At 40.1% G+C, this 13,476-nt stretch overlaps 1 protein-coding gene across 1 annotated transcript in view; it reads left to right on the top strand.

Annotated features, from left to right (window-relative positions):
• Positions 1–13,476, top strand: part of LOC123322148 (Kv channel-interacting protein 4-like) — a 65,072-nt gene that overhangs the window by 23,436 nt on the left and 28,160 nt on the right. Inside the window, exon 4 of the mRNA XM_044910003.1 lies at positions 4,744–4,814. Within this exon, the coding sequence (XP_044765938.1) occupies positions 4,744–4,814 (71 nt within the window). The remainder of the gene's footprint in view (positions 1–4,743; positions 4,815–13,476) is intronic.

A 13,476-nucleotide genomic window follows, 5' to 3' on the forward strand; every position in this document is an offset into this window, starting at 1 on the left:
TCTGATGCAATCCTGCATCTTCACATTGTGCTGAAGCTACACCAAAGGTCCAATAAATTCCCCGGATCGAATGACTGTAGTAGCGAAACTGTATAACTGCTGCAGACAAATCCATTAAACCAATACAAGATAACCAGATAACTCTCCCCTGGAGTAGAAACGGGCCAAACTCACACCCTCTTTATCAGATTGGTTCGGAAGTTTTCACGTTATTTAAATCCTCCTGCATACACCCGGCCATTGGAGAGTTTAACGGGGGATCGGTAAAGCACCCCGCACTATCGCATCTAAAAATACTCCAAAAAGTAATATTTCAACGTTGAAAACGCCTAGTCATCGCTCCTCAAGAGCCTCACAAATACGATGAGCGTGTCCATATTTGATCAATCGATTCCTTCCATTCCTCCGAAAGGTCATTAAAATACCTCATGAAATAATCATCAATTAATCATGTCTTTGTGTGAAATAAATCGATGGTTTCCACATTAACGTGCCTCGAGCACTGCCATCTGAAGTTACTGGCAAACATTTCCCGAGTTAAGGAGATTTCTGATCAACGAAATACCTAGTTTTTCGAGATTCTAAATATATGCTCAACTGGAAGGATAAATCTAAGAGAAAATCGACGAAGACTTCTTGATTAGAATGGGAGCCTAATGTATCGATTGGTGCACTATTAGACTGTCGAATTTCTCTTAGAACTACTCTCTTAAAGTGATGAATAAATGATGTGCAGTTCTCATCGGATAATTTCACGAAACTTTATGGCTATACATCAAAAGAAACTATCAACGCAGTCATAACAATTTTATGACGTGTAATATTTATGCCCTAAAGAAGCATTAGGACCGAATGGATGTTTCGAATGGTTTTCAAGTGATTTTGTAAAGCGGAACATCCGTACTGTCCATTTTCATTAGCTACATCGTTTACTCCACTAGAATTATATGATTTCGATGTTAACAGCACTATATTGGATGAAAATGTGGCTAGATCGTGAAGAATGTAACTAGATACCAATCAAATCCGAACGAACATTTCCAATTGATTTCGTTTTACGTCCTACAGATGGAAATGTTCATTTTGTAACTGATAGTAATCGTGGAGATCTACTTTATTCGTGTCAACAAAATTAACGAGTACTTGGGTTTGAATAGCTTGGAGTTTTTCTTAGTGGGATGGGAAATTCCTTGGAATGAGAAGCTTGGTCCTTCGACGAGGATTCATGTTGCAATTATGATGTAGTATCAAGTTTTCCTCCCAGTCCCTTCGGTATGAGTATAGTTTCACTCAGTTACACCGAGCATTCGTTAAACTAATGCAGAAACTTTGGTAATAGCTTGTATCATATGAAACGCGATATTGTATAGTTATCCACCCACAATTCAGGATCTAGCAGGGCCCCGATGCCTATTCCGTGAATATGAGAGCGTCCGGTTTAATTTTCACTTCGATTTCATCCGCTTAATCTGCGATTGCTGAAAACGAAATCGACGCCTCATATACGGTTCAATTGGCGCGAAACCTGGCCGTGCTAGTAAATTAGAATTTTACCGGGATTTACGGAGCCGGTACAAGGTTTTGACACGTATTGAAAAATTGTGGAAATTGCCCGTTCCAATTATCCGCAGAGCTTCCGCGCCATTGAAAAGTACCCTTTACCGAACGCGTGTTGCTTTAATTCAATATATTCGGAATGTTCCGATGGATTTGGGTCAATAATTCAAACGGAGATTTGTTTTCGATCCGAAAAATGTACAGCTCGAAATGACCGTTTTCCAGAGGCGATGTCAACATTACCCGATCTGCTGGTAAAAATGGAAACAGTTTATCCAGTTTGTAAAATCGGAATATTTCATGATAGGCTATCAACGTTAACGACTTTTGACAGCAGAACAGTCAGAAAAACTCCGCAAATTTGTTTTCCTTTCCAGGGTACATATCTTATTGCATTGCTTTGCTAACAGTAACCTCTATATGCTTGTTCAACAGAAGATTGCTATCTAGGGTTATTACCAAGATATTTCTGACTTCCACTTTAAGATGTTTTCATTTAGAGAGAGGGATCTCATAGCTGGAAGTTTCCTTTTCAAGGCAAATTCAATTACTGTGGTCTTGTCTTGGTTAACCAGCACCATTGCTCGATAATTCTGAGGCTATGTTGCATAAGGTTCCCTCGAATTTTCCTCTAACTGTTGGGACTATGTTGCCAGCATAGCTAGCCTATACAGTCGAAGCCAAGCTCCGAAACCTGTGGCCAAAGCAACGAAGACCCTGATGATGATTGTAAGACCGATAATAACTTATAGGGCATTGGTGTGGTATGCCAAGGCAAGGCAGAACAGTACGAGGTGAGCCCTTGATAGAATACAAAGGTTGCCATGTGTTCGAATCACTGGAGCTTGAGAATGTGCCCAACTAGGACATTGAAAATCATCACAGATCCACATCTATTCATCTTGAGATGGATTAGCCCATGAGGCCATTCTAAGGCTATCCTGGGAAGGTATCGGCAATGAGGGAATTGAGAATCAGAGGGACATCTCTGACAAAATATATCCTATCAGTAAACCTTCTCCATGAGCAGATGATAAAGTATAGAGAAGACGAGGACTTGCACAAAATGCTCACTTTCTCCCTCCTCTCATTGGTCCAGAACCTTTTTGTGGCATAGGTAGATGTTCCTAGAGAAAAAGTTCCAGGTGAAGGACAAAAACGAAAGAAAAACACTTTGGGTGAATCTGTCTGGGTTGGATCATTCCAAAAAGATTCTTGGAAGAGAGAAAGGGTCTAGCAGAAAATAATAAGTGCAGATTCTGTGGGTAGGAGGGGAAAACTCTAGAGCACTTGGTGGCAGAATGCCTCACAAACATATACTAGAATTCATGAGTGACTGAAGGCCACCACGTTAAGGCGTAACAGCTCTGTTTGGTGGCACAATAGACCTTATTGAATTTTCCATCTTCAACATGCACTATCGATCGAAAAATAGCTTCAGGTGGAATCTCCAGTCCATCAACTCGAAAACTAGCTGAAAATGGTCCGTTGCGGTGATTCCAACACACCGAATGGGGTGCAAATCAACATGACGAACAGATCGAACGTTTGAAACATCCCCATACCCACCGCGTGTTGATCAACATCAAAAAGGGCATTACCGAATTAATATGGCCACTCCAATTAGAGGTGAGAAGCAATGAACGCCGCTTTTTCGCCAATCCGAAGAATAATCTGGACCGGAAGACCTCCAGAAACCGGGCAAATAAACGATGATTAGTAAATAACGTCCGACTCACACACTCAGGTAATTCGAACAAATGGCGTTGCGAAAATGGAAACGGGAAAAATTGCTCGGGTTTACCTCGTTAACCGGACCGCAGAAACGGACGCAGAATCGAAATTTCCGTTCGGACAGATTGGACGAGGTCAAACGGCGAGACGCCATTAACTTAAGGACCGCGTTTCCTCCCCCATGCGACGCCATAAAAATTTCCGAAACCCCAGTTTGATTTGTGTCAACCGAAATTACCACTGCCAAGAATTTTTTCAAGAAGACCCGCATCGCCTTCCCAAAGTAGATTGTTGTTCTCCGGCAAAAATGAGCTAGGGCCCACCTTGGGTGGGTTACACGTCCAAAAACTGTGAAAATTTTAATTTCTTCTCACATGTAGACACCCTATTCATAAAATCCTTATCTGATATGTTTGTACATCAAGTTGGCAGTTAATACGTCGGCTAACGGAAGAGAAGTGATTCACCCCCACCCTAGCTGGAGCCTGTCTAAACCAGTAAGTAGAGCAGAGGAGCCAGAGACAACCACAAGGTTGTCTAGGGGAGCATACACTTTATGGGTATTGAGGAATTAGCCCCACCAGGTCTATATCATTAAATACACAGAGACTGGTGGGGATGAAAGGTATTTAAAACAAGCCGATGAAGCACTCTGAGTAGTCTGCAGAGAAAGATGAAGTGAAGTGCTTGTTCTCGATCTAGCAAACAGTGAATTAGTTAATAATCAATTTGTTCCTCCTGCTCTTTCGAGCAAAAATTGTCTTCACATATAATTAATGATATGATTTTGATCGATTGTGCCGAAAACGTTGAGCCAGCCTAACATGGATCCGAAGCATCCCTTAATTATTTATAGCATACCGGGTCCGGGGTAAACGGTACTTGACAACAATCAAAGATTAAACAAGGTGCATAAGAACAAATCGATTCTTGTACATAAATTATGAGGGATCTGCTGCTGAGCATAAACCTTCTCGCTACGCTTTCTTCCGCCATATACCCTAATAAAGTGTCATACCCGTTTAACGTGATGGGGGCAACCTACTGAAGGCGCCTTGAGTAGGGGTGAGTCGACAAAGTTCCTTATGAGTTTTCCTGTTTACCTTCCAGTAAATCAGATCACGAACAGGGGAGGGTCGCCATCAAAAAATTTTCCGCTGAAGCGTGGCTACAAAATAACAAGAACAAAATCTGGTAGCTTATACTAGCAATTATGGGGCAATTTTTCCAGTTTTTAATTGAGTTAAATCAAAGTTTTTATGCTATCAGTTATGTTTGATATTTTTGTGTTTTTTTTATATTTCCGAATGGTTTCATTACCTGCTACTCTCCTCTTGTTCCACTAAACACCCCCAACATGCACACAATTTTTCATTTTGTATATATATCAGGAAAATAGGAATTTTTCAACCATCAGAGTGGTGAGGTTTCAATAATTGTTTTTGTTTACAGATGCAACAAACTATGCACACTACGTATTCAACACAATGAAGCAGAAACAGTCTGGAAAAATTAGTTTTGATGTAAGTAAATTGCAGAATAATCTAGGGGAAAAACTATGAATACTCACATTTACTCTGATCATTGAATATACCGAATTTTCAATGGAAAACTGTTGGATACAAATGAAAACTAGAAGCTTACAGCCTTCCAAACATGCCTAGGGAAGGGATAACAATTAAAGGGAAAATTAACTAGTTGAAATTGCTACCTATACAAAAAATCCAGAAGCGTCATATCCCCTTACATTTCTACAAATCAATCTAGGGCTACTCCAACAAATGAAAGGTCTTAAAACGTTGATCGACCGAAAAGTCATTACCTTCTGGAAGAACTGCCTTCATTGTGAAAGTTCCACGATTGAGTGACTCCGACTCCGGTCAGTTTCAGCATATTTCGGAGCAATTCACTCGAAAACATAGGAGAGAATGAGGTTCCGCACCAATCGATCCTCTGGGCCCCCGTGCATTTCATCCTAATCCTCTCCAATTCATCATAATCCGTTTTCGGAGCAGTCAGATCATCAAATAATTTCATTAGGATTTTTCCGGAAATACTCTAAGACCACATCAATCACGGCCGGCTTGATGTCGGGAATCTAATTGAATTCTCGGATATAAATTGGGAATTTTCATTGCTCCTACGTGGACATCGGGAAGGGGGTCAACTACCCCCTGAATAAGCTCAACAGCTGATGTAAACGCACAAAAAATACGTCCCTATTTGAAAATCTGCAGAGTCCTTAACACCAAAAAACCTCCTTACAGGTTCTACTTTCTGTAATCTACTACAAATCACTCATAATTCAAAATTCGTCATCCAAAACCGAAGAGAAGACCTTTCTGAAAACATCCTATACAGGATAACTCTACAAATATTTTAACAGTACATTCTTAAGGTCAAAAGAAACACTTTTTTCCTTCACAATTCTTCTCGAAGCTGCTCGGTTTGAAAGATACATAAAAAATTTTTATTTTTAGTCATGCCTCACAAACGTTTTCATCGAAATTTTTGAAAAATTGGGTACTTTGTCTGAATACAACTCTGTTTAAAAGATCCACAGATTTGGCTGATTATTCTGAAGGCAATTCTGTTTTTCCAGGGGTGGCACAGCTCCTTGGAAAACATAAAATGGCTATATCTTCTTATCAGGGCAGAATGGGAAAAAAGTTATAGAGAAAAAGTGTCTCTTTTGACCCCAAGAATCTACTGTTGAAATATCTGTACGAGTCGAAGACTCAGCCTGTATTCTGGTCAATCAAAAATTGGACAGATGTAATCCATCAGATTTCTGTCATAAAAAATTTTGTCCCTCTTGTAAGCAGGATGAGTTCTGTAAATTATTCAGGGTGGGCAAGAAGTGAATAAATCATGCGTCTGAAGATTCCCCTCTGATCTTTTTCGGATATCTGTCTACTTATATTTTACCGCTACAGGCGCTTTCCGGGACTCATTCCGTCGAAAGTCAGAATAAATAATAAATTGCCCCTTTTATTCTACAATTCTCAGATGCCCTGCCGTTCGAAACACGAATTTATTCATCTTTTCGATTTGAATGCCGTCGGAAAGGTAGAAACCGATATGGGGGTTACTGAATCAAACCCAAAAATCTTTCTTTTCCGATACATTAACCATCGGGATTTCCTCTCCGGAATGGTATTTGCGGAAAATCGGGTTTTCGACTTTTTTTAGGTTCCGACAACCTAAGAAAGGTTCTAGCTCAGATGAAACATTGGAAAACCTCCTAAACTCTCGATTAATATGCGAAATTTCATGCGGTAATTCTAGGTACAAAAATACCAACTGGAAAATCGCCACTCTATATTTCTGAATTAATAAATATTAGTGCACGAACTCGGAAGTATGGAATTATTAAATCGCATCAAAATCCCCACAAAGCACATAATATCTCCAATTTTAATGGAATAAAGCATGGGCGATGCCATGAAGGATCAAATGATCAACAAATTTCGGAATACGCGGCATTTCCCAGAACCGTAATGAGCTTATCCCTCTGCTGTTATGCATTCGCTGGACTCCCGAATGAAACACGGAAAACCAAGAGCAGATATTATTCATACATCGGCAGCATCCCGCATAAAATCGCCGAATACTTTTTTAATTCTTCGAGGAAATGCCCGAAAAAGCACGCATTGCACGTTCCATCTATTTTGCGAAGATGCGAAACGTCCGATAGACCGTGATATAAATTTGTTTGTCTACATGCTACAGATAAAGAGGATCTATAAGGGTGAAATTCGGCTTATCTCCATCTGTGAAATTTACTCCACAAACACGTGGGCTGATAGATAGTGTGAGAATCGATTCTCGAATAGGTCACGTATAAACTTGTCACATAATCATACGTCTTCATCATGTGTACATCCACCCATTAGGAATATTATAACTGATCGAATCAATCCATCAATCCTCGAAAAATTAAAACCGTTAAGATACCCAGCATCTAACTAATTTCTCCATGTACAAAAAGGCCAAAATCCACCCAATTACTAGGATGATGCGAAAAGTTTCCGAAGTTCCAGCAGGGAAATAAAATGTAGATTCGGGAACTTCTGAGAGGAAAAAAGACGAAATGAAAAATAATACACTTAATTCGCTCTCATCCTTCCAGAGCAGTTGAGGCCAGATGTTTGCCCGATTTCGTTTTAGTCTTATTGCTCCAACTCCTGTTTATTTATTAGATCACGACCGAAAAAAAAATAGAGACTGGAAAAAAAATTAGTAAAAAAAAAGGACCGGCGATTGTAATTGAAACGCATAAGCTTTACCACGGCTGGGGAAAAAATAATTCGCTCGCTGAATATGCAAGTTTGCGTAAGCTGCGGAAAATTAACGATCAAATTAAGTATTCACAAATTCATCCCGTACATATGTTCCAATTAATAGGATAATTATGTCGATTTTGTCCCTTTAACGCAAAACACCCCAGTTTCGATTACTGGTATGAAACTGTTTCATAATGGAATACAATCGTATCGAATTATCCTGATCCGTATCATTTTCGGTTATGAATACCTGTTTCGTACAGTACGAAAAGTAAACCACCGGTTTGTGTGGCAAATCGGATGATTACTTTCGATAAATCGGTCAGAAATCGTAACCAACCAGAATATCAAACACACTGCTCAAAAATTGAAGTGCTTTTTGCAATTGGATCCATGTAGAGAGGCGTATGTTTGTGTATTACACTCACACAAAATATGGTCCTGCTGACACTCAATGGCTTACAAGAAACTCATTTCTTGTAGGTGTACCTATATATCGAAAACTCCAGATCAGCTGGTGTTGTGCAGGATCAATTGTTACGAGCTCAACATCCGTTTAGAAGCCTACCAACATAGACAATTAGTGTCTCGGTTAATCCAATGTTTAAATCAACAAAAACCTTCTCAGGTTTTCGTGAAGTGCAGCATACACTCATGGAAGTGGAAGAGCAAGAGCTTCAATCGTCGCTCAAGATCGGCTAATACGATTAACTGCACGACGACTGCATCCCTCATTGATAAACTCATTGAGACAATGACAAATTCAGTCAGAGAGCTACAGAAGGTGTTTGTAACAGAGGGAACCTACAGTTTTCACCAAGTAGAATATTAATTTTGTTCATTTGTGGCTCTGGAGCAGTCTTGACTTCAACTTTCGAGCAGTGTGAGCGAAAAATCGACGCAAGAAGCCCGGAAAAGGATACCCCTCGCCCGGAGGTCCTTTTTTCCTTCGAATTTCCGCATCCCTGCTATCGCGTCCCGAAAGTACAACTGACATATCCATTAAATTGAATTAAAATTTCGTCTCACGTAGGAACATGTCAACTTTCCGATTTTCCCACTTCCCCGAACGTAGAGGACGGAAATTCCTCCCAAACCCGACATAACTCATACATATGTAGCCTTTTTGTCGTGGGGTTCTGGTGCCTTTTCTTATGGCGGCCGCCCTTCGCGGAGGGTAAACCGACGAATTGGATTCTGCAACGACAACACGACTCTTTTCCAGATTGGTCTTAATTCCAACGATATCGTGGGAAGGGGTGAGTTTTCAGGAACTGAAGTGAGCCCAATTTCATAAGTCACTGCCGTTTGGAAAAGATTGCCACGCCATGTAATTAAACAATCCTTTAGTCGCTCTTCTGGGGATATATTCAAGACGACATTCCTCTTACCGGACAAGACAAATCTGAAGACATCCACTGGAAGTAACTGTTTCATTCGAGACTTGACCTTCTGCAATTCGACCGAACTTTCCCTCACGACTGTAGCCAGAAAAAAGGGATGAATATAAATGGGGTAGTTTTTTCGTCCTCTATTACGATTCTTTCTTGCTGCAATTTGGACGCTGATAAAACAACGGATTTTCTGGTAGTGTGTTGGTTCACTTGCCCCTGATGAAATGGGAACTGAGACGTCATTCCTTTAACAATTCATGAACCCTTTGGAGGGTAATGAAAGCCGAGTTGAATCACGGGGAATGAAACACAAGGATTAGTCGTTATATACAGAATGCTCGATCGCAATAAACAAGAAAGATACTGAAGTATCCTAAATAATTTGGGCTGTCTGCTACCACTGACCCCTTGAGTGAGCAGTCCACATTGTGTGTAGCAATAATCCATACGAGATGTCGTGATTGGAGGTGCTTAACAAGCATTCTTGTTCTACCCTTCATACTCTTGGAAGTCCATTGAGCTCGTGCATTATGGGTAAAAAATTTCTCAATACACCTCGTCCTCCACAAATTTCACCAGTTTGTGGTGTGGTTCACCCTCATTAGAAAGATAAGCAACACATTTTGGTGATTTAGGATGAATTTAAGAAACATCATCAGAATATCCTGATCAGTCCACATTCTGTGTAGCAATAATCCATACAATATGTCGTAATTAGAGTCGTTTACCAAGCCTTCATGTTCTGCCCTTCATACTCTTGCAACAAGGTACTGCTAATCCATGTGTAGAGCTCAGATATCCCTTAGCTCATTGAGCTCGTGCATTATGGGTGAAAAATTACTCAATACACGTCGTCCTCTACAAATTTCACCAGTTTGTGGTGTGGTTCACCCTCATTAGAAAGATAAGCAACACATTCTGGTGATTTAGGATGAATTTAAGAAGCATCATCAGAATATCCTGACTTATCCACATTCTGTGTAGCAATAATCCATACAATATGTCGTAATTAGAGTCGTTTACCAAGCCTCCATGTTCTACCCTTCATACTCTTGCAACAAAGTACTGCTAAGCCACGTGTAGAGCTCAGATCTCCCTTAGCCCATTGAGCTCTTGCATTATGGGTAAAAAATTACTCAATACACCTGGTCCTCCACAAATTTCACCAGTTTGTGGTGTAGTTCACCCTCATTAGAAAGATAAGCAACACATTTTGGTGATTAAGGATGAATTTAAGAAGCATCTTCAGAATATCCTGACTTATCCACATTCTGTGTAGCAATAATCCATACAATATGTCGTAATCAGAGTCGTTTACCAAGCCTTCATATTCTACCCTTCATACTCTTGCAACAAAGTACTGCTAAGCCTCTTGTAGACCTCAGATCTCCCTTAGCCCATTGAGCTCGTGCATTATGGGTAAAAAATTTCTCAATACACTTCGTCCTCCACAAATTTGACCAGTTTGTGGTGTGGTTCACCCTCATTAGAAAGATAAGCAACACATTCTGGTGATTTAGGATGAATTTAAGAAGCATCATCAGAATATCCTGACTTATCCACATTCTGTGTAGCAATCCATACAATATGTCGTAATTAGAGGCGTTTACCAAGCCTTCATGTTCTACCCTTCATACTCTTGCAATAAAGTACTGCTAAGCCTCGTGTAGAGCTCAGATCTCCCTTTGCTCATTGAGCTCGTGCATTATGGGTGAAAAACCACTCAATACACCTCGTCCTCCACAAATTTCACTAGTTCGTGGTCTGTTTCACCCTCATTAAAAAGATAAGCAACACATTTTGGTGATTAAGGATGAATTTAAGAAGCATCATCAGAATATCCTGACTAATCCACATTCTGTGTAGCAATAATCCATACAATATGTCGTAATTAAAGTCGTTTACCAAGCCTTCATGTTCTACCCTTCATACTCTTGCAATAAAGTACTGCTAAGCCACGTGTAGAGCTCAGATCTTCCTAAACCCATTGAGCTCGTGGATTATGGGTAAAAATTTACTCAATACACCTCGTCCTCCACAAATTTCACCAGTTTGTGGTGTGGTTCACCCTCATTAGAAAGATAAGCAACACATTTTGGCGATTTAGGATGAATTTAAGAAGCATCATCAGAATATCCTGACTAATCCACATTCTGTGTAGCAATAATCCATACAATATGTCGTAATTAGAGTCGTTTACCAAGACTTCATGTTCTACCCTTCATACTCTTGCAACAAAGTACTGCTAAGCCACGTGTAGAGCTCAGATCTTCCTAAGTCCATTGAGCTCGTGCATTATGGGTAAAAAATTACTCAATACACCTCGTCCCCCACAAATTTCACCAGTTTGTGGTCTGGTTCACCCTCATTAGAAAGATAAGCAACACATTCTGGTGATTTAGGATGAATTTAAGAAGCATCATCAGAATATCCTGACTTATCCACATTCTGTGTAGCAATCCATACAATATGTCGTAATTAGAGGCGTTTACCAAGCCTTCATGTTCTACCCTTCATACTCTTGCAATAAAGTACTGCTAAGCCTCGTGTAGAGCTCAGATCTCCCTTTGCTCATTGAGCTCGTGCATTATGGGTGAAAAACCACTCAATACACCTCGTCCTCCACAAATTTCACTAGTTCGTGGTCTGTTTCACCCTCATTAAAAAGATAAGCAACACATTTTGGTGATTAAGGATGAATTTAAGAAGCATCATCAGAATATCCTGACTAATCCACATTCTGTGTAGCAATAAGCCATACAATATGTCGTAATTAAAGTCGTTTACCAAGCCTTCATGTTCTACCCTTCATACTCTTGCAACAAAGTACTGCTATGCCACGTGTAGAGCTCAGATCTCCCTTAGCCCATTGAGCTCGTGCATTATGGGTAAAAAATTTCTCAATACACTTCGTCCTCCACAAATTTGACCAGTTTGTGGTGTGGTTCACCCTCATTAGAAAGATAAGCAACACATTCTGGTGATTTAGGATGAATTTAAGAAGCATCATCAGAATATCCTGACTAATCCACATTCTGTGTAGCAATAAGCCATACAATATGTCGTAATTAAAGTCGTTTACCAAGCCTTCATGTTCTACCCTTCATACTCTTGCAACAAAGTACTGCTATGCCACGTGTAGAGCTCAGATCTCCCTTAGCCCATTGAGCTCGTGCATTATGGGTAAAAAATTTCTCAATACACCTCGTCCTTAACAAATTTCACCAGTTTGTGGTGTGGTTCACCCTCATTAGAAAGATAAGCAACACTTTTTGGTGATTTAGAATGAATTTAAGAAGCATCATCAGAATATCCTGACTGATCCACATTCTGTGTAGCAATAATCCATACAATATGTCGTAATTAGAGGCGTTTACCAAGCCTCCATGATCTACCCTTCATACTCTTGCAACAAAGTACTGCTAAGCCACGTGTAGAGCTCAGATCTTCCTAAACCCATTGAGCTCGTGGATTATGGGTAAAAATTTACTCAATACACCTCGTCCTCCACAAATTTCACCAGTTTGTGGTGTGGTTCACCCTCATTAGAAAGATAAGCAACACATTTTGGCGATTTAGGATGAATTTAAGAAGCATCATCAGAATATCCTGACTAATCCACATTCTGTGTAGCAATAATCCATACAATATGTCGTAATTAGAGTCGTTTACCAAGACTTCATGTTCTACCCTTCATACTCTTGCAACAAAGTACTGCTAAGCCACGTGTAGAGCTCAGATCTTCCTAAGTCCATTGAGCTCGTGCATTATGGGTAAAAAATTACTCAATACACCTCGTCCCCCACAAATTTCACCAGTTTGTGGTCTGGTTCACCCTCATTAGAAAGATAAGCAACACATTCTGGTGATTTAGGATGAATTTAAGAAGCATCATCAGAATATCCTGACTTATCCACATTCTGTGTAGCAATCCATACAATATGTCGTAATTAGAGGCGTTTACCAAGCCTCCATGATCTACCCTTCATACTCTTGCAACAAAGTACTGCTAAGCCACGTGTAGAGCTCAGATCTTCCTAAACCCATTGAGCTCGTGGATTATGGGTAAAAATTTACTCAATACACCTCGTCCTCCACAAATTTCACCAGTTTGTGGTGTGGTTCACCCTCATTAGAAAGATAAGCAACACATTTTGGCGATTTAGGATGAATTTAAGAAGCATCATCAGAATATCCTGACTGATCCACATTCTGTGTAGCAATAATCCATACAATATGTCGTAATTAGAGGCGTTTACCAAGCCTCCATGATCTACCCTTCATACTCTTGCAACAAAGTACTGCTAAGCCACGTGTAGAGCTCAGATCTTCCTAAACCCATTGAGCTCGTGGATTATGGGTAAAAATTTACTCAATACACCTCGTCCTCCACAAATTTCACCAGTTTGTGGTGTGGTTCACCCTCATTAGAAAGATAAGCAACACATTTTGGCGATTTAGGATGAATTTAAGAAGCATCATCAGAATATCCTGACTAATCCACA

The sequence above is a fragment of the Coccinella septempunctata genome, chromosome X (genome assembly GCF_907165205.1).
Source record: "Coccinella septempunctata chromosome X, icCocSept1.1, whole genome shotgun sequence".
NCBI lineage: Eukaryota > Metazoa > Arthropoda > Insecta > Coleoptera > Coccinellidae > Coccinella > Coccinella septempunctata.